Source organism: Vidua macroura, chromosome 10 (assembly GCF_024509145.1).
Source record: "Vidua macroura isolate BioBank_ID:100142 chromosome 10, ASM2450914v1, whole genome shotgun sequence".
Classification (NCBI taxonomy): domain Eukaryota; kingdom Metazoa; phylum Chordata; class Aves; order Passeriformes; family Viduidae; genus Vidua; species Vidua macroura.
The window spans coordinates 8,270,427-8,290,413 of record NC_071580.1 but is presented as its reverse complement, the minus strand read 5'-3'; the positions used below and the strand labels follow the sequence as shown (position 1 = coordinate 8,290,413).

Here is a 19,987-nt window from a genome sequence, read left to right as displayed (position 1 = left end):
TATCTTTTGTTTGTGTTGGGGCTTTTTTACAGGTTTTTTTCTCTTAGAAGCATTAATTACAAGATGTGAGAAAAGAAGTATTTAGAATAAGCCTTGCATGTATTTACAAAAAAAAAACCTGGTGTTAAAAAGTCCTCTCACAGTGTTCAGAATATTCACATTTGACTATATACCTCTGAGGACTTCAAGACATTTAACTGCAAGCTCAAGTTTCTGCAAAAGCTTGAGAAAAAGATTATTAACAACACATTCTAAAGCACCAGATACTTAAATCACTTACTTCAACAAAAAGTATCAAGCAAACCTAATTTTAGGTGAACTGCAGTTTCTAGGCCAAAGGGAACAATTAAATAAAAAACCCCCAGAAAACAAAAAACCCACAACAAACGCCCCCCCGCCCCGCAAGAAGCCAAATACCACAATTCTGACTTCATTTCCTTTGTTCTCTTCTTCACTATCATTTAGATAATTCATGCTTTAGTTATGCCTCTGTCTTGTACATTGGAGCTACCTGATGCAAATGACTCCATCTGTAAAAACCCTAACTTGATACATTATGTCAGACAAATTGGAGAGTCATACAAATCATAATTATCTGAATTTAATTATACCCTATGAAAATACCATGTCTGGTCCCCAAACCATCAGCTACTTTTCCAAAGGTGCAAAGTATGATCTGAAATCTTATGTAGACAGATACACATCTCCAGGGGAACTGCTGCCTGAAGAGAACATACAAATTATAACATTAACAACAGGTTCAGCTTCTAATATCTGGCAATTTTATACAACTTTAGACCTAGAAGCTTGGTAAACAAATTTGTGAGCTCTCTCTTTTCTTGGGAGCACCAATTTTGCCTTTTGCACACACCAGAGGCGGGGGGGAATGAGGGGCAATTTGAAGTCCTCTTGTAAAAGGGAACTCAGAACAACACTTAAAAGTATCAGAACTGATCCTGTCAGTTACAAAGAAAGCAACAGGAGATAATTACCTTTTCTGTATTCTTAGGTTTTTTAAAAGAAATAAGTCTGTTTATTCAAAACAAATTTTACAAAACAACTGTCTTTCTGTGGTACAGAGCAAACTTTAAGAATAAATATTGAATACTTTGTATAAAAATTAGTAATATCAAAGGGAAACTGATGCAAACCAAACAAACAGGTAAAAAAAAAGCATTAAATATGCTGTGCAACAATGTCAAACTCTTAATGAGGAGTGACCATTCAGGCTGATACAGTTTTATTTGAAGTAAAACCTATCAGCCCTGCATTGGAGCACTGACTATTGTTAAAAAAGATTCCTGATGGAAGTGTACAAATCTTAATTTGTGTTTAGAACCAGAAAATATGAAGTTTTCTATGTCTTTTCTATTTTTTGAAAGGAGTGCCTTCATGCTTTCCTTTTTATTCAACAAGCAACTTCTTTTCACTGCAGCAAAAGAAAATACATACTGCAAACATCAAGGCCCTTTTAAGATTAAGAAACAATCCAAACAAAGCTCAAACCAACTGTAAAACAAAGCATTTCAACGGTCAAAAGTGATTTTCAGATAATGGCAACTACATTTAAGCAGCGTTTTAGATGTTAGCTAGTTAAAGCTACTTAAAGATTACTTTACTTTTGCATATATGAGTGAAAACAAATCCCAACACATAGATATGCTGGAAGACTATAGTCTTACTAGCACATTTGGGTTGCATACTGCATATGAAGACCCTCTTTCCCTTCAGTGAACAGGGTGGCTTTTCTAGCAGTGCAGTTTTGCTGTGCAGCTTTGTTGATTTAAACGGCTCACAAGAAGTCAGAAATCTGATGAAGCAGCTTCCTTCAATATACAATAATACTTTCTCTATATGTGCATTCATCTTCTCTGTATGCAACAGGTTATAAAGATCTACATCCCCAGTACTATTATCCATTTGTTTAGGCAAGAAAAGGAACTGGATTTGTTCCTTCTGAAGTATAGCTGTTATACTTGTCAGTCATTCTGATGCTGATTAATTATTTCTTTGTGAGCTCTTTATATGCCCAACATTTGGGACCAGTTAGGAATCTTATTATCTTACTTCTGTAAAACCAATGATACAAAGTTACATGTTTGACTTAGTTCCAGTAACTACCTACCCTCCATCTGAACAGCTTAGAGAACAGTCAGCAAGCTCTCTCCTGGATTCTGTCTGCACTGACAGATGCCATTATCCATTCAAACCAGAAAACCTGCAGCACAGCTCCAAGAGCAGTAGCAGTTAGTTACACCAAATTTACTACTCACAGCTTCAAACTAGCAAGTCCTGTACAGCTGCCACAGGTTTGGCAATTAGCAACTAAGATATCTGTCCTGAGAGTCTGTGGAAGCACCATGACTGAGCTGTGCAAGGACTGCAGGCAGCCTACAACTCTGGTTCTATGCCGTACCTTTATGGCACCACAGGACAACTCATAAGGGCTGCAGATTGCACATCACTTAGCTCTGTTTTGGCTTACAAAGCACAGGCATTTTATTCCTTTGCAAGTGATATTAATGTTGAGATATATTCAAGGTACAGGGGTTTGTGGACACAAACAACCCTGGAATTTTAAAGACAATTTTGACTTCAGGAGAAATATTTTAGTTATTATGATTTGTGTACTGAGTTTGTGTGAATCACCATCTCCCTATCTCTTCAATGCAAAGTCAAAGTTTATACAGAAAATATCCTCCCTCTCTGTTAGTACAAGCATGAAATTTTGCTTTTTTAAGTCTTTAACTAGATCGAAGTAACATATCTGGGGACTTTAGCTTGCTTTTCACCTCTAGAATACTGGAAAACAGAAGCATTATTAGAAGAAAATTTAACTTATTTGCTTATTAAAGATTGGACTCTTTAAATGTGCTGATTCACTTTTCAGAAAACAGAGAAGTATTAACCCAACCAGACACATGAGTGGTATTTGGTTTTTTATAGCTTCAGGTTCTAAAGGGGGTTCCTTTGTTATTTAAAACCACCAAGTCAGAAGGCATCCAGACACTGTTTCCCTATTTCAAAGATTTAGGCAGCTTTGACAAAACAATTGTAGCAGGTCTTCACTTCTAGCACTCACTATTTGTCAGCTATGCATGTCCAGACTGACTTCATATGAAGCACTGAGAAATGGTGAATATTTGTAGAGAGTTTACACTACCTTAAACTACTGTGATAGCCTCATTCATTAAGTCAGAAGTTCCACTTTCCTCATGCTTTGAAAGGTCTACTCCATTCTGGTATAACAGGGAATTTTTTTGCCACATGCTTTAGTTCACATAGCTTTTATAAAAACCATCAAGACTTACTGACAAGTTCAAAGAAACAGATATTTTCAACAAGCATTTCAAAGTCTAGAAGTCAAGTCCGTTATAGTTCACTTATAATCCAGACTTGCATCCCTTGAAAGGTGTAAAAAAACAGGCTACAATGTAAAATGTTGAAGTACAACAGAAGAGCTATTCCAATAAGTCTCTGAACAGAATCTGGGACCCTGGGACCATCTTCTTCCTCTCCCTCTGCCCACCCCAAGTATTCACGTGTAAATTTTACCTCTTTCCATGTTTACATATATTTTGGATAAACACCTAAAATGTTGTTGCTCTGTCTTGGCTCAGTGGATCTTCAATGCAGATATTCAAGTATTAAGAAAACGCAGCTGAACAAGGATACGTGTCCACATAGTACAGTTTACAGAGGAGCACAATATTGACTAGTCTGCAGTACATTCTACCCCAAATCCCTGAAGTAATCTTTTTAACTTTGGGATCTGTAGCCTGCTTCCAGAGCTGGCGAAGATCATCTACATGTCCATGAGATGTCATCATCTTGTTATAAATGCAGGGATGATATGGAGCCTTTCCTTCCCCAGAAAAAAATACATGATATTGTGGTACAATTCCCATTTTATTGGCACAGAGACCCATGAAAACATCATCTATATAAAGACTTGTATTCAGAGTCAATGAAGCCTCGTAGACTTTAGCTGCTACATCATTTGATATTACATATGCAGCTCCTGCTGTGTAGTCAGGGTAAGAGGGCCACTGGTACATTTCATATGGAACATAGTATTTGCTGCTCTTGTCTCTTACGGGAGGGGATCCACGATGGACACGACCAATCCAGAGATCTTGAGCACCCATTTGTGTGAGACTTTGGAGATAATCAATGAGATTTGGCATATGGATAAATATGTCATCATCTGCAGACATAATGAACCTGGCATGAGGACAGTAAGCATTCACCCAGCTAAACTGTAAAAGCAATTTAAGAGTAAGATTGTGAAAAGTATCCAAGAAGTCTTGCTGAATCAAATCCTGGTATTTCTGGTCTTCGAGCTCAAGTTCTCTTTGCTGCTGTGTTTTCTGCAGATGGCGTGTTGGTCGTCCTAAAGCAAAAAGGGTTTTAATGTTGGCATTAAGTTGAGAACGAACATAGTTCTCATTACCCCAAGTCTGTCTAATCGCATCCCTTCGATGACGGTTTTCAGGAGAAGACTTCACAAACAATAGGAGAAGGACATCCTGCTGCTGACATTTCTCTCTGTGGTTGATCAAGTACTGGTAGCTTGATACTCTGTTCAGGTTATCCCTGCTGACAGATAGGCTGTCATTCACAAAATGGTAGCTATTTATGAGGTATCTGTAGGAATAGGACTTCATATGGCTCACAATATGATTATCAAACGGTACCCAAAAAATCATGAGACACAGTATGAAGCAAGTGGCACATATCTGCAAAAAATGGCATTTTCTGACTCTTCTGGGACTAACAAACATTCTGATGCAGTTTTTATAATCCTTATTTTTGTTCAGGATCAGTGTTTTTACAGTGCCTGTGTTTTAGTTTAAGAGCACAGTGTCACCCTTCAAGATAAGTGTCCCTTGTAAGGCATGATGTCTTTCATTCAGTATCCTTGTGAAGACAGCTTTGTTCACAGACTTCACGAGTCATCTTTCTCAAAAAATGTTTCTCTTTGATTGAAAGAATACAGGCAGTTTTGAAAGATGAGACTTGCAGATGAATATTTTCCCTTTGGGGCATCTTGAAGCAAACACTACAGTTCTAGTCAGAACTTCTAGTGTTTCTTTCCTTCATGAAGATGAACACCTGCCAATTCTGAAAGGGGAGAGGAAAAAAGTTTGAGCTGTTATTAACACATTTGGTTTTAGGTTTGGTCACGGAAATGAGGTGACTTTTCAGTCACTGCCCATCACCACCCACATACAGACATCCCTCCCACTCCTCAAAATATAAATAAAAAAAAAAGAGCCGACTGGCAGCAAGTCAGAGGCGGTCAGTGGCCCGGAGCAAGCTTGTGGAGGCCAGTGAGAGAGGAGACTGACACAGAAACCTCTTTCTTAGAAACCCCCACTGCCGTTAGCGGGCCGATGACAATCTTTTAAAACTGCTCTAAGCTCGGAGAGCGCCGCACGCTACAAACGGCCGGGTTTAAAAATTGCCTTTTGGGCCGGCAGTCGGCTGGACCCCGAGCCAGGCGGAGCCCTGCGACTGCTCCCGGGCAGCGAGTGCGGGGCCAGCGCTCGGGGTCCCGCCCGGCCGCGCTCCGTGTCCCCGCCCCGCCGCCTCCTCTCCCGCACCGCTCCTTCCCCCCCAGCCCTGGGGGCGCCGGGATGGCCTCGTCCCGCACCTTGGTGGCCGCGAAGCCCCAGGCCGGCCCCGCCGCTGCGCGCGTCCCCGCCGGCCTGAGGGCAGCGGCCGTTGGGCCCAACGGCCGCGGGGCGCGAGGCGCCGCGAGCCCGCGCCGGCCGTTACCGCCCGGCCCCTTCGGGCACCCGAGTTACCCGGGACACACGGACACACAGACACACGGACACACAGACTCTGCCCGGCCCCTTCGGGCACCCGAGTTACCCGGGACACACGGACACACGGACACACAGACTCTGCCCGGCCCTCACCTTCTGGCACCCGAGTTACTCGGGACACACGGACACACAGACACACTGACTCTGCCCGGCCCGCACCTTCGGGCACCCAAGTTACTCGGGACACACGGACTCTGCCCGGCCCCTTCGGGCACCCGAGTTACCCGGGACACACGGACACACGGACACACTGACTCACTGGGTCTCCCGCTAGGCACCCCTGCCACAGGTACCCCTCTCGACACCGCACTGCTCACACAGCGCCGCTGTCTCTGCTACCGGCCAGGGTTTAACTGAAGAACCCAAAGCACAAAAAGCCACCCAAGTTCAGCCTTCTTGCCCTGCACGTTAAAATTTGGTTCTTGTAGCCAGAGTTGTCTCTGCTGTATAACAAACAAGAGCAGCCTGAAGTAGCAACTACTTGTTCATCCCATAAAAAGCCAAAATTAGCTGTCAAGCAAGAAGTGTAGGACTAGCACCATAAGGAATGACATCCCATGGACTAAGCACTTGTTGCATGGAAACAGCCCCAGAAGCAAGAGAACACAAGCTATCACTTTCAAGTCAGAAGTTACGTGCAGCACAAATATTTTGAGACTGTTTTAGCCATCTGAAGTCTTGTAACTAGAATAGCATGATGCAAACACAATAGAGTAAACAGTGATAAGAATACCTGGGGCAATTTTGTGGTGCTCCAGGAAGGGGACCAGCTGCTCAAAATGGAAACCATGCATTGGTGTACCCGAGGATTGCAGATTGTAATGCATAACAGAAAAGCTGTATGGGCAGTTTGGTGAATAAAAGTCAGTCAGCACTTTTTATAGTATCAGTTTAAACCCTTTTTATTTTGGAAACATGAAGTTAAACAATGCACGTCAGAGTTATAAACTCAGCAACTTTACAATAGAACACTATTACAAAGCTTACTCCTATTTCAGATGAAGCACAGGGATGCAGACAAGCTGGAGTGTTATAGAAATCCCAACTTTTGGTAGGTCCTTTTGAAGGAGTGAGTCTGAAGCTACCAGGTAGTCAGGTTGTTCACTGCCATCATGATAAACTTAAAACAGAGAACTGAAAGCAAAGGGAGCACAAGGCAATCTATTTAACCACCTGAAGCAAAGTTTACCTTGGTAAACACAAGGATAGTCATCACCAAATACAACTTTTTTGGTTTACACTTGGATAAGAAGTTCAGGAAACAGTCTGCAATTGCCAAAGCCATTGGGTAAAAGGAGTCAACAGTCAACACCACAGATAAAAAGGACATGGTCCCTGCAAGGTAGCAGTGAAACTAACCTACATGACAGTTATTCCCCACTAGGAAAAAAAACCAGTCTCCAGAAAAAAAACAAAACCACCAACAACACTCAAACCAAACCCACACACCCACCAAGAAAATCCACCACAAAGCACATAATTGAAATAGCTTTAAATATGGAGCAGGTAGCAGGGGAGGCATGCAGAGAGTCAGTTTTCTGCTCCCTAGCACCATCCAGTCAGGGATGCTGGAAAGAGAACTTAAACTTTTCCTATGAGGAAAAAAAAAAAAGCTATAAAATTAACTGGCTAAGGGCTGGAACAGTCTGGTCTGTCATTTCCTTGTTCTAATTCAGTGGAATTGGATGAACCATTAGTAGACAAAAGTTGTTCAGAATCCTCCTTACAAAAAAACCTTTCAGGTAAAACTTTAAAATGTGACTATAGATGAGCAATACGGTGAAATTTAAGACAGTCTATACCCACTCACCCATCTCTCCAAAAAAGCATGGAGATGTGCACTGAAGGTACAAATGCACAAGTGGAGTCTCTTTGAGTGTCAGAACTTTTTATAGCCCATTTACAAGAACCAGCCTTTGGACTTAGTCATGTTGTCCTTCCCTTAACTGGAAAACAGGTTGAGACACCACAGCAGCGTATTTACTGCTATTCAAATTTCATCATTCCAGGAAAGGAAAGCAATCCAACTCATCAATGTGTTCTCCCTAGCAAGAGGAAACACAATGGAACAGAGATAAAGCTGTGCTTGACAGCCATTTTTCTGACCATAACTAAGGTGGTTTTCCTCTTGTTGTACATTTTCTTACTTGTGGTTTGAAAGCTGTTAGATCCACTCTAATACTGGAGAAAGACTGTAAGAACCAAGGATCCATACACAGTTCCTGTAACTGCCTTCCTTTCTGCAGAGTTAAGATTAGAGCTGCCTGTGGTGTTCCCCCAGTTGCAAGTACTGTAGGCTTTTGCCATCCTGTAGCAATCCTGTCTTTGCTAAAGGAGTTTATTTAACCTTTTAATACTTCCACAAGCATGACTCATTGTAGCAACTGTCCACTGTTCTCTGTTTTGCATCTGGAATATATTCTAGGGTGAAAGAGGAGCTGGCGTAGTTTGACTTGCAAACTCAATAGTTTGTAGAGTAACCACTATGGAAAAGCAAATCCTTAGGGACCTACTTTAACTTTTGAAAAAAGTCAGTATGAAGTTTGTTTCAGGACAGAAGTAGAACAGTTTTGGAAAGTCAGCTAAGGAGAGACAGACAAGACACGTCCTAAAGAGAAATAAAGACACTCTAGACATGAGACACTAGAGGTACAGACCTTCACAGGAAGAACACGAAGAGACAACGTTTACACAAAAGATGTCCAACATGGGGATTTTTCCAACTAACACCACCCTGATAAAAACCTAAATCCAAGAGACCAACTAAGACTGCCCAGAGAGAACATCTCAAAACTCCCAGCTACAGATTTTGTCATGTGGTACCATACACAGGGTGGGCTTCAATACACCACATCCCAGCACGACATGTATTTTAGGACAAAGATCACAATGTATAGTTATTTTTCACTCTTCCCACCCAGGACAGAAGATAAGTTCAGATCACAATGGCTTTGCCAGGATATACCAGGAAACACTATTTTAAATAGAACCATTTTTTACAATCAACTTGTAGCAACTGGCCCTTTCATATCAGCAACTCTTGGTTAAAATTCAGAAGATCTACCAGAAAGACTGAAGACCTCAAACATTACTTAGTTCCAAACAGAAGTAATCTGAAGAGCTGCTGATTTCTATGTCCATGTATTGTCTGTCCTTGGCTACTGGGGACAGTCTTACAGTCACTCTGCCCTCTCATCCTTACCACACTAACCTTCCACAGCTTCCAACAGCTCTGGAGTTTATATAGTTGCTCAACAATCCAAATTTAGCTCCTCCCATCCTCTTACCTCCAAAAAGCAACCTGCTGAATCCCTGAAGGAATTATCAGAAAGTGACTAATTGAGGTCCAGCTGTGTCTAACCTAGGTGCACAATAGGACTTAAGGATTTTCTTTTGTAGAACCTGATATAACACACAGTTTCTAAAGCTTTCAGTCTTTTCAATTCTAAAGCTACTGCCAGACACTGGTGCTACAGAAATTTTGAAGCCCTAGGACAGGCTTTTGCTTTAAGGATGGGATAGTTCTGTCGCACAAGCTACTCCATATCAGCTTGTTTGACACTGGAGTGGATGCCCAGGTTAGAAGTCACATTGTAGAGATGTGTTTCAGCTCCTGTTTCAGCTGCACTCTATCCTGCTTGCTCCATCTTGATATCAGATGTGACATGAGATATCCTCTAAGCTGCAACACTACTTCTACAGCACTAAAGGAACGTGTCCAGCCACAGAGGTGACCGATATGTTGCAGTTAAAGCTGCATGGGCCAAGATTATCACTGCCTGGCTTTAAATTCAGAGAGATGTGTCAAACCTAGTGCAAGGATGGAACAATCCTGAGAAAAGTGAGTTGGATTTTCTTGAAGCTTTCAAAATCTGTTTAGAAAGGGACTATGGGGTCCAAAGAACACATCTTGATATGTTTGAGAGTTTTATTTGTTAAGTAGAATTCAAAACATTTTTTGCTGTGTTTGAAGCAATTTAAACAGTTGTAATTCCTGTGAAATTGAATTCTCCCATCACTAATATTGATTTATGTACTGTTTACACCCAAAGTTCAAAAGAAATCTAGCCAAGTTCACACATCAAATAAGCTGTCAAAACACAAGTTTATAAAGATTTTTCATTACAATTGAGTAATTGAAGATGATGAAAGTATGTGTCTAAGTTAATGGGAGCAAAGCCTGAATGGACTTTGCTGCTTACAGCTTTAGCTACAAGGTTATATAACCCAGGTTCCTCTGATGGTTTTTCTGTTGCTGATGTTTCTTCACAAGTTATGTTATCTGTCATCTCTTCCCAAGCCTATGTCCTCCTTCTTCACTTCCCATTCACTTCTTATATATTAAGCACTTATATATTAATCCTCATGTTCTTCTGTTATGTGAGTTGTGCCAGAAAATAAAGGACAGTTCCTGGCACTTCTAGAACTTCCTGCCATAGTGACAGAAGGTCACTTTAGGAAAAAAAGATGCAGTAATTGCTTAGCTAAGGCTGCCTTCCTACACAGTTTGCAAGCACCAAGATGAAAAGAAGTCACAAACAGTCTGCAAAGAAAATTATTTCAAAAATGTAAAGACTTCCCCTATTATACCTTGTTCTGTCCAAACTGTTGAGAAATGGAAGCCAATTCAGACAAGTATTCTTTAGGAAAACATGGTCACAATGGCAATGGAATTAACAAAAAGAAATAGTCCTGTGCTCCAAAGATCTATGAAAAGTTTAGAATCAGGTCACAGATGTGAAACATAATGCAGCAATGACTGACAGTAGCTTTGCAAATTTTGTTTCAAGAACATATAACCCATCTTTTGCAACTTCCAATGCAGGCTTCACCTGCAAGCTCTTGAGTTTGCTTGCAACTCCTACTCAGGGTACAGTTTCCTGGGATGGTACAGCAGCATTCTTACATGCTCTTTGTGTATGTGTTGAGGACTTCTCAGGTTGAACAGACACCTGACTTTCCATGAAGGTAAACATCCAGCACTTTCCAAAACACAGACTCCTTAAATGATTCTGAAATTGCTTGGTCAAGAGGAATCTCCTTATTTAAAACAATGGGCTTTGAAGCACAACACTTTGTCCAAGGAAGTTCTGTATCAGACTAACTACATCACCACCTAGAAAAATGAGCCATTTGATGCTGTGCCCAATTGCTGTTTCTCACTGATGGCTGAAACTTGCAAGTGCTGAGCAATGTTGGCAGAGAAATTAAAAGGATGGCAAAGCTTTAGATGGCAATTGAGCAAAGCAGTTCAATTCCTTCAGGGCTGGAAGCAGAAAGAGGTTGTAAATGCTTAGCACTGCCAGGAAGCAGCTAATTGCCAATAGAGATTTAGTTTCTACAGAGGTTTTGCACTTACTGTAACTATTGGGTGGAAAGAAAGAGAATAATTTCTTCTGCTTTTCCACTATTGGGTGGAAAGAGAGAGAATGATTTCCCCTAAAATGAACTGAAACTTCCCAGCTGCTACAAGCCAATGTAAATGGAGACATCTGCCAGAAAGGACAGATTTGCCTTCTTAAATTGCTTTTATCAAGATCAGTTGTCCAAAACAGCCTTTATGGAGATGGCAGGAGAGGAGAAGGACCACATCTTTCAGTTATCAGTCTACATGAGACTGCAGTTCTCAGCTGTTTTAACCTCCCATATCCACTGCAGACTCTTCCTCATACAACCTAGAAGGAAGGACAGCATTTTCCAGAATGAGTCTCCAAAATATGAATCATTTACTTCAAGGGATTTGCATAAAATGCACAAGCACCAACATGATTTTTTTTGTTTTACATGCAGCAGATGAGGTGAAAAGAGCCTGTTCTTTGTACTGACAGTAAGGATAATGTTCTTAAGTTTCTGTCTGTCAGTGACATGATTGAGGCCACATGTCCTCATGTTCTGAGAAGAGGGACTAAGTTAAACACTCAACTTCCACACAGACAAGTCAGAACTCTTGAGACTCAGCTACAAAGGCTGTAATGGCACCTATTGTACAACCCACCACATCTGTTTTGGCAGCAATGAGCTCTAATGATGCACTGAACAGCAGTCTGAATTTATGTAAGTTCACTTTCACAGTGCCAGCATTTAAACACATATGACTCTGACACACATTCCTTTCTCCTCCCATGCACCAAGGCAAAAAGAGGTAGCAAAGGGGCAGGGCACATTAACTGCAGCTATTAATGTTACCCCATTACTATAGCCTCTGGAAAGTCACCTCCCTCTCCATTTTACAGTAGACCATTTCTGTTTGCATTTGGAGTCTTATCTGGAAGCTTCTGTGCAAGTGGTGTAATGAATTTTCTAGTGATTATAATATCACTTACTCCCAGAATATTATAAACACAGCTTGCCTGCAGAAGTGGGCAAGGACCACAGGAGGCATTACAAACGGCTCACCACTACTTTATATCCCACATTAGTGTATTCACCTCTTTACAAAAGTGAATTTCAGACAATCTTGCAAGAAGGACATCCCATTAAACATGGCACGCTTTGAGCTGAACACTGAAGAAAACCATTTTCCCCATAGTAGAGAAAGCAATTATGAACTATCAAGCAGTTAAGGATCCAGTACAAAACTCAGCACTGGAAGACAAGAAAATGGAAATTCCCTAGTTAGGCATTAATACTGAATGTCCCTGTTTCATAGCGTGTTCCAGTTGAAGAGCTACAACATCAGGCCTCCACCTAATCAATAATTTTTTGGGTGCCTGTTTTAAGTAAGCCCATTCAAATATTTATTTGCAGCTAGATTTAGAGATGTTATTTCCTGTCTATTTTCCCCACAAATCCAAGGTGATTTCTGTTCCAGTCTGCAGGCCATACCTGAAGATCAAGCTGAACAACTATCTGAAGCAGACTTTTTCCATGCTAGCTGCCAAACTAAAAGAGGAAGTCAAGTTTCAGACTGACACAACTATCTGTAAGACTAGTTCAAGCTGCCTTTCTATGGAGCCTCTCAGAAACCTTTCTTTTGCCCAGTAAGAATACTTAAAAATAATGCAGTGAGTCAGAAAGTGTGTGAAGGGCTTGTTTAAACCGAAGGCTAACACCATTGTACCATGGCCATTTCTAGGTTTTAAGATTTTCATTCCAGAGTAAATATTCTCTCGTCTACTTCCCAGTCTATCCCTCTTCCTCAGACAATACTGTAGCCTATTAACCTAATTCTGCATCTAACTCCAAATGGATGTCCCACACTGCAGCAAGAGCTTGGATGTTGCATGGGCCTCTACAATGTAGACACTGAGGCAGGAAGACAGATAAATGAGAATTTGTAAGTTCAGTTTTAGATTAGGATGCAGGGTGGTTTTGTGCCAAATTATTGTGTTTTTCTCTTTCAGTTAAACTAGTGATGATAAAACATGTTGGTATTAAAAATGTCAAATATACTGGTTAACCTGCAGGGTATGGGAGTATTGTGGGTTTTCTTACTGCTCTATTAGATTAACTCTCCCTGTTCTGCACTGAAGTTAGCACAGACCAGAGGTGGACTCTTGAGTCCACACAGCAGAGTATCATCCCATCAAGACTTCCCAAATCATCTCAGCTGCTCTCTTAAGCATGGTTGATTCAACTCAGCCAAGTCTCATGCTGTCTTACCATCCAGACACCATTTATGCTCTATAGACAACTAAACATGACAGAAGTCCTGCATCACTTTTTTCTGCTTCAAATCCTTTCCCAAACCTACAAGTAGAGCCCAGGGAGACAAATCTTCAGGTTTGCTTGTAACCTGCAAAGTACATACGCAAGAGTTTGAGGAAGCTTGGTTGCAGAACACTAGTGCTCATTCCCATCCCAAGATCCCATCAGTCAGAACTGACACCACTTTTACTGAAAACTCTTCCATCAACCAGGACCATAGCCTGGTTTTCAGTTCTGTTATGAGGGAGGTATCCAGGTCTGCAGTTTCAAGGCCATGCTTTCCCCACCACATGCACACACCCAGCAAGCACAAGGTCCAATGCTACACTGAATCCACCACGCACAAACCTGTACCTCGAGCACAGCACACGCTTACACACACAGGTCTAGTAATTTAAACTATAGGATTGGCCTAGAAAGGAAGCTGCTGTGTGGAGAAAAGCAATACTTCTATCAACATCTAAGGATGCACGTGTATATATAATTAATTATTAAAAATGAGCTTTCTGATTAATGATAATGAGGAAGAGAACCTCTTTAAGATGACCGCTAATGTCTCATCCCCTCCCATGACTGCAGTGGAGCTGCCACTACCACAACACTTCAGAGGCCTCCTCTTGAGATCACCAAGAGCAAATATTGCCCAATCCACTCCATCTTTCCATACACCCACAGACCTGCATGCACTTAAGAAAAGACAGTCATTGCCCACTGTTCTTTGGCCCTGAACAGAGTCTGCTCTTGTTCATCCTCACCCCCTCCCATTCACTGCTGTGCATAGCTACCACCAGCACTTAAGCAGAAAGAGAGAAATGCTGTATTCTGCTCGAGGCTGAGGGAAGAGGAAAGCTGTTAATGGTCCTGTCTGCTTCTTGCATAATCCCATCTAGTGGGTTGTCTTCTTTCATTCATAGGAAATGCATCTATTTGAATCAAGCAATCAGCCTGTCCTATCACACATTCATTTCATGTTTAGCACTTGTACTGCAGTTATTTTCTTAAGAGATTAATTACCATTTGGGGTAGCTCAGCAGTAATTTGATAAAACTGTGCAGATGCTGTGTAAATGTGAAGTTTATATATACTAAACACACACACATTTTATATAAAAGCCTGAAGTACCAGTCATTCAAGATATACTAGCAGAAGTTAAAGAACTTACATTTTTAACTACTTTAAAATTAAAGTTACACAAACAGCACCTTAAATTCAACTAAGGAGTCACTCTAACTTGAGGCAAATCATTATCTAGAAATAGGAACACATCAGACTGTCCATTTCTTCTAACTTCCACCCTTCAATTCTGAAAGCATTCACAGTTTTCACAGATCAAAGAATAGCCCGAAATAGTTATAGCATTGAAACTGAAGAATTGTTATGTTAAGAGGCACGGGAGATAGTTTGAGTAACCAAGCACTATCCAAACAAACAAGCACTATCCAAACCTGTAAGGTTCATATTCTCCAATCTCTATTTGTATAAAAGATCCCACTTCTTGGGAAGGGGCTGTCAGTTAGGGGAGAGGGTTATAGAAGACGGCAAAGTTTTGCTATTATAAGTGTACTCGATGAGCTGGCCACCAAAAAAGACCAGAGAGGATAATGTTTCTCCACTGATTTAGCACTTCTGTGACATCTGGATTCATCTATCCAGCTATCCTTTTCCATTAGTTCATCAGTGAAGTGTTTAATTTAAATTATTTTATATGATTACATAAATTTCACGGTTCTTGTGTGGTTTGCACATTTTAAAGTTTTCAAGACTGTCAAATATTTCACAAGCCGATAGTTCTTTGAAAATTTAAAAACAGATTCAGTACTGAAGGTTTCTACATGCATATTGGGGGTCTCCATGATTGCTTCAAGCCAGCCAGAAAGACGTAAGCATTTCAGATTTTAAGATAATGTGGATCGAGAGCCACCTCAGCATATACAAAGGAGCTGCAGATTGGCTGGGATAATAGCGGTGCAAGGCTTTGTTTAAGCCTGTCTGTAAACGGGGTGGGATGAATTCCATTAGTCCTCTCCTACTTCTGTGGGAACTAAGGAGAATTTTGGCTTTTATACAGCCTCTTCTGCAATGCAACAAGGGCAGGGATTGAAAAAGAGATGCTTGCCTGCTCTTAGTAGTTATTAAATACAGGGAGCAGGACGAGCACAGGCTCATGGCAGAAAAGCAGAGTAAAGCACCCCTCCTTCCCCACCCCATGCACTTAGGAGGGAAACAGAGCTGCAGCCGCTGAGGAACAGCATCCCGCAGTTCCAGCTCACCATGGCTCAAGTGCCCTCCCTGAGAGCTGCTAACAAGCAGCCACAACAAGCTACAAAACAGAGGGCTAAGCAAAGAGTTCCTCAAGATGCAAATCAGATAAGAAAACTCAAACAAAGGAGCTGCTAAACACTCCCAATGTGTTTAATAAGCACTGAGATTTCTCCAAGGTGACAGTCTTTGTAAATTAAATTAAGGAACTTGTGTTCTTGCATTTAACTAGAAGTGCTTGTCTCAGCTTAGAAGAAAGGGATAGTAGGTCACACTAGTCAATAACACCAAGAACCAGTAAAATAATATTTTTACATATGTAAAAATACATGTCTGTTGTATATATGTGTGTATATACACATACACACTTCTTTGCAAGATTAATTTAAGGCCAAGAATGTAACAAACTACCTACAGCACTTGCATACACACAGCACCAGTTTAGGAACTGCTGGGAGGACAGTTCAGTGGAACGGAGTTAAGTAGAAACTACAAATGCACTTCAATGAGAGACAGAACCACAAAAAAACAGTCTGTGGACTGCAGAAGGAAGCTACAAAGATGGGAGCAGAGGCTTGCAAGGCAGGGATGACTTAAGGCATGACTTAAGAAGGAAAACCAAAGATGTCGCTAAAGAAGCCTGATCATTCTAGAAAGTTGAACTTGGAGAGCAATGCACTAGAAAGCCAGTATTTGTAATTACCACAGGACTTTACTCACGGCTTGCTAACAAAGCAGCCGGAACCTCAGCAAACAATTAGTCATAGGTATGGTCCCTTTGCCACCCTTATCACTCACTAGAAGGCTTCCTACTAAAAATGTAGGGAATAAATATGTTACTGGAAAGTCAGGAATGTTACAAAGAAGAAAGCACTTTGCGTGAAAGCGCTTTGTGTGGTTTTAACAGTAAAAAACATGGCTTGCACAGTCTGGTGCACAGTGCAAAGTTAAAGACTAAGCATCCTTTAGTTAACTAAGTCAAGTAGCAGAAAGTTCATCCTTCCTCTGTCTGTTTCATATTCCTTATAAAAACACAGCTTATCGAGGGCTGAGGGCACAGAGCTGCAGCGCTGTTTGTAAACTGCTACTGATGAGTAGCAGTTTAAAGAACAAGAAAAATTAAGTTTTCTGCCCTAAGACAAAAGGTCTGTTTTGTCTGACAAGCCTCCTCAGGTCTTAGTGGAAGTGAGACTGGGAGAAACAAATTATGCAGGATACAGTCTTAGCAGGCCAACAGCATGTTCAATCTGAAGAAACTTTCCTTAGCTCTAAATGCAAAGGACCAGTTAAATCCTTTCCTTTGCTGCCATGTCCCAAAGCACCTCCAACCATATGCTCTGTGTTGACAAAAGATGTTCTTCATTCCAAATTTCCTGCCTCATCTGAGTTGGTGAGGTTGAGCTGCTGCATGTGAAGGGTGATCATGAACCTTCAGAGCATGGCAACATTCCTGGGAGTTCTGAGTGACCATTTTTTATTCAAGTTTTAAACTACATTCAGAAATCTGGAGTTGGTACCAGACAGTCAACCCTGACCTCATGAAACTGCTTTGCAGAAAGCCAAGGCAGGAAATCCTACAGCTTTTGGTCTTTGCAGTGTGTACATGTATGTCCCACTTCAACAGTGCTGCCAACTAAGTTGCTTTTGCTTATAGCATTCCCTTTCTGAGGTCGTCTGTTTACAGGTTGTTTAAGCAGTCCTGGGATCTGTTAGATTTTCTGAGTTATTTGGGCATGTAGCAGCCACAGCATGTCCAAGTCACAATTCTGAGTTGAAGATCAGACTACACAGCTGGCCAAGCAACAAGTAAGCTTCAGGACTGCTACAAGTTTATTCTAAAATGTTGCAATTCTCAAATCAAGGCATGTCATCATCCTACTTCCATGCATGGTTATGGTTTCCCCATTGACTATAAAATTTAAGTCAAGTTCATCTTTCAAAGATCCTTCCACAGTATTCTCCCCTTTGCTGCAGGGACAAATGTCCTACAAAGAAAACTTATGAAAGAGTGGAACCTCTCGTATCCATAACTATTATTTTAGTTTATGAAGACTCAGGAATGCACAGATCTCAGTTCAGGATCTGGACCACAATCTCCCAAATGTTGCAAAGAATCCAAAGATATGTCTCCTTTATGAGAGAAAAATCCTGCTTTCAACTTCTGGCCAACCTGACAGAGGTGGGCCATGCTGCTTTCCACAGGAATTTAAAGATTAGTTATTGCTGAGGTCTGCTGAATGAGATAGCCTCACTTGAGATCTGCCCATCCTAGGAAGCTAAGGAAGGTGTCTGACTAAACTCTGCAAGTTCCTTCCATGTGGAAGGAAGAGCCGGTAGTGCAGTGCTAATCCATCACAGTAGTGCAATGCTCAACCATCAGGTGGTTCCCTCCACCTCTTTCTGCCAGTCCCAAGTCCCAGCCAGACCCACTGCAGTAACAGCAATGCCTCAGGGCGGTTTCTCAACAACAAAACCCCCTCAGTATTTCTTGTACTTCTAGTAACCAATGTCTTCAAGTTAGAGGATTACCTAGACAACTGCTCAGACACAGAGGGATAACCATGGCAGAGGCAACACTCAGTACATCCTGGATGCTGTAACACTGGTGGTGCAGAGTGACTCCAAACACATCAGCCACTGGCATTTCCAACGATAAGCCATGACTCGCAGTGTTTTCCACATGCTTCTCCCTAATCTGTAGGTGAATTACCATTCCTATCATCAGTACTCACTACTCCAGTTTGGCCAGATGTCAGAGAGACTGTCCCAGCTGCTGCTTGGGGCAGCAGGAGCAACCAGTTTGTTTCTCAATAACATGGGATCTCAGAGAAAGCAGAAAGTGATACAGTTTTTTTTCACTCAGTGGAAGACAACCAGTAAGCAGATACTATTAAATTTCTAAGCAGAAAAACAAACAAGCTCCAAACCCCTTACCTGCAAAAAAAACCCCCACATTTTTACTGTGATACTACATTTCTGTATATAATAGATGGTGGACTTGTATGAAACAAGTTCTGGGGAAACAACTGGTAACTTCCATAATACCAGAGCAACACCCAGCTTTATGTGACAGTCCAGGCTTCTGGAATACTGCTAGAATATTCCACAGCTGTTATCAACAGTGACTTACTGTCTCCTGCCCTATTCAACAAAACCCCCTTAGATTGCAGCTATTTTTCCTTTTAAAAGATAATGAGTTCCTTTTCTAGCCCCATCCTTTTCCCTTTCCAACTGCTAGAAGAAATGCAAGTACAGAGAAGTGAGAACCAGACAGCATCATACAAACCAGGTTTCAACAGCCGCATTGGTAGTTTCAACACTGCTGCTAAGAGATCCTCAGGCATGCGCCTGGGTATCCGAGTTGAGGATGCTGCAGCACGTACCGAGTTCTGCACTGCCTTGCCAAGATAATTACAGGGGTTCTTATCATTGTCTTGCACTCCATGTAGTTGCTCACACCAACACCTCCCATCTCCGGATACTTCCAAGATCTTGCGCAGAAGCAGTTAACGAAGCTACTGTCTCCCAAAGAGCTCAGGTGATTTCTGTGCTCCCCGCAGCGCGGATGAGGCGCTGCGATTCTCCCTTTCCTGGCTCCCGCCGCCCCCAGCCCGGCCGAACCCGCGCCCGCCTCCCGCGCCCCGCGCCCGCCTCCCGGCGCGGCAACAAGGGCATCTCCAGCTCTCTCGAAATCTTTGGAACCCAGGAGAATCGAACATACCGGGAAAGTCGCGGGCTGGAGGACACCCCGCCGCCCCCACGGGCTTTCCCCCGATGGTTGTTGCCACCTCCCGGCAGCCCCGCGGCCCCAAACCGATGGTGATCCTGCCCGCCACCGCGCCTTCCCCCATCCCCGTCCTCCGGAGCACCCGCGGAGCCCGGCAGCGGCCTGGGAGGGGCGGCGGGCAGGGAACAGCTTCCAGCCATGCGGCTGCGGGCGCCCCTTCGGGGGAACAAAGGCGGGAGCCGGCGGGCCCGTCCCTGCACACCGCCCGCCGCCAGCCTCCCCCCATCGGGAGCTCCGCAGCCTGGCCAAGAGCACAGACAAAAAAAAAAAAAAAAAGATACTTTTTTTTCAAGCTTTGCTTCGCGCAAACGGCCTTTTTTGAAAGCGTTCACTCTCCTTCTTTTCCCTAATGTGATTTCTCCTGCCGATTTTTCCTACGGGGTGCCCAAAAACTGCTCGGGGCGGTGGCAGCTCCGAGCCCACGTTCCGCGCTCAGCAGGCGGGCGGCAGCCCCGGCGCT

General features: G+C 42.4%; 2 protein-coding genes across 4 annotated transcripts in view; one reads left to right on the top strand and one right to left on the bottom strand.

Annotated features, from left to right (window-relative positions):
- Positions 1-19,987, top strand: part of MCF2L2 (MCF.2 cell line derived transforming sequence-like 2) — a 137,052-nt gene that overhangs the window by 57,599 nt on the left and 59,466 nt on the right. The gene's annotated exons all lie outside the window — the stretch shown is intronic.
- B3GNT5 (UDP-GlcNAc:betaGal beta-1,3-N-acetylglucosaminyltransferase 5) lies at positions 424-19,487 on the bottom strand. 3 transcript variants are annotated; one of them, XM_053986451.1, is made up of 2 exons: positions 19,462-19,487; positions 424-5,124 (listed from the first exon to the last, which is right to left on the bottom strand). In XM_053986451.1, the coding sequence occupies exon 2, from the start codon at positions 4,782-4,784 to the stop codon at positions 3,648-3,650; it is 1,137 nt and encodes a 378-aa protein (XP_053842426.1). In that variant the 5' UTR covers positions 4,785-5,124; positions 19,462-19,487; the 3' UTR covers positions 424-3,647. The 3 variants fall into 3 exon arrangements, with proteins under 3 accessions (XP_053842426.1, XP_053842425.1, XP_053842424.1); XM_053986450.1 differs by lacking the exon at positions 19,462-19,487 and adding an exon at positions 6,094-6,134; XM_053986449.1 differs by lacking the exon at positions 19,462-19,487 and adding an exon at positions 5,657-5,728.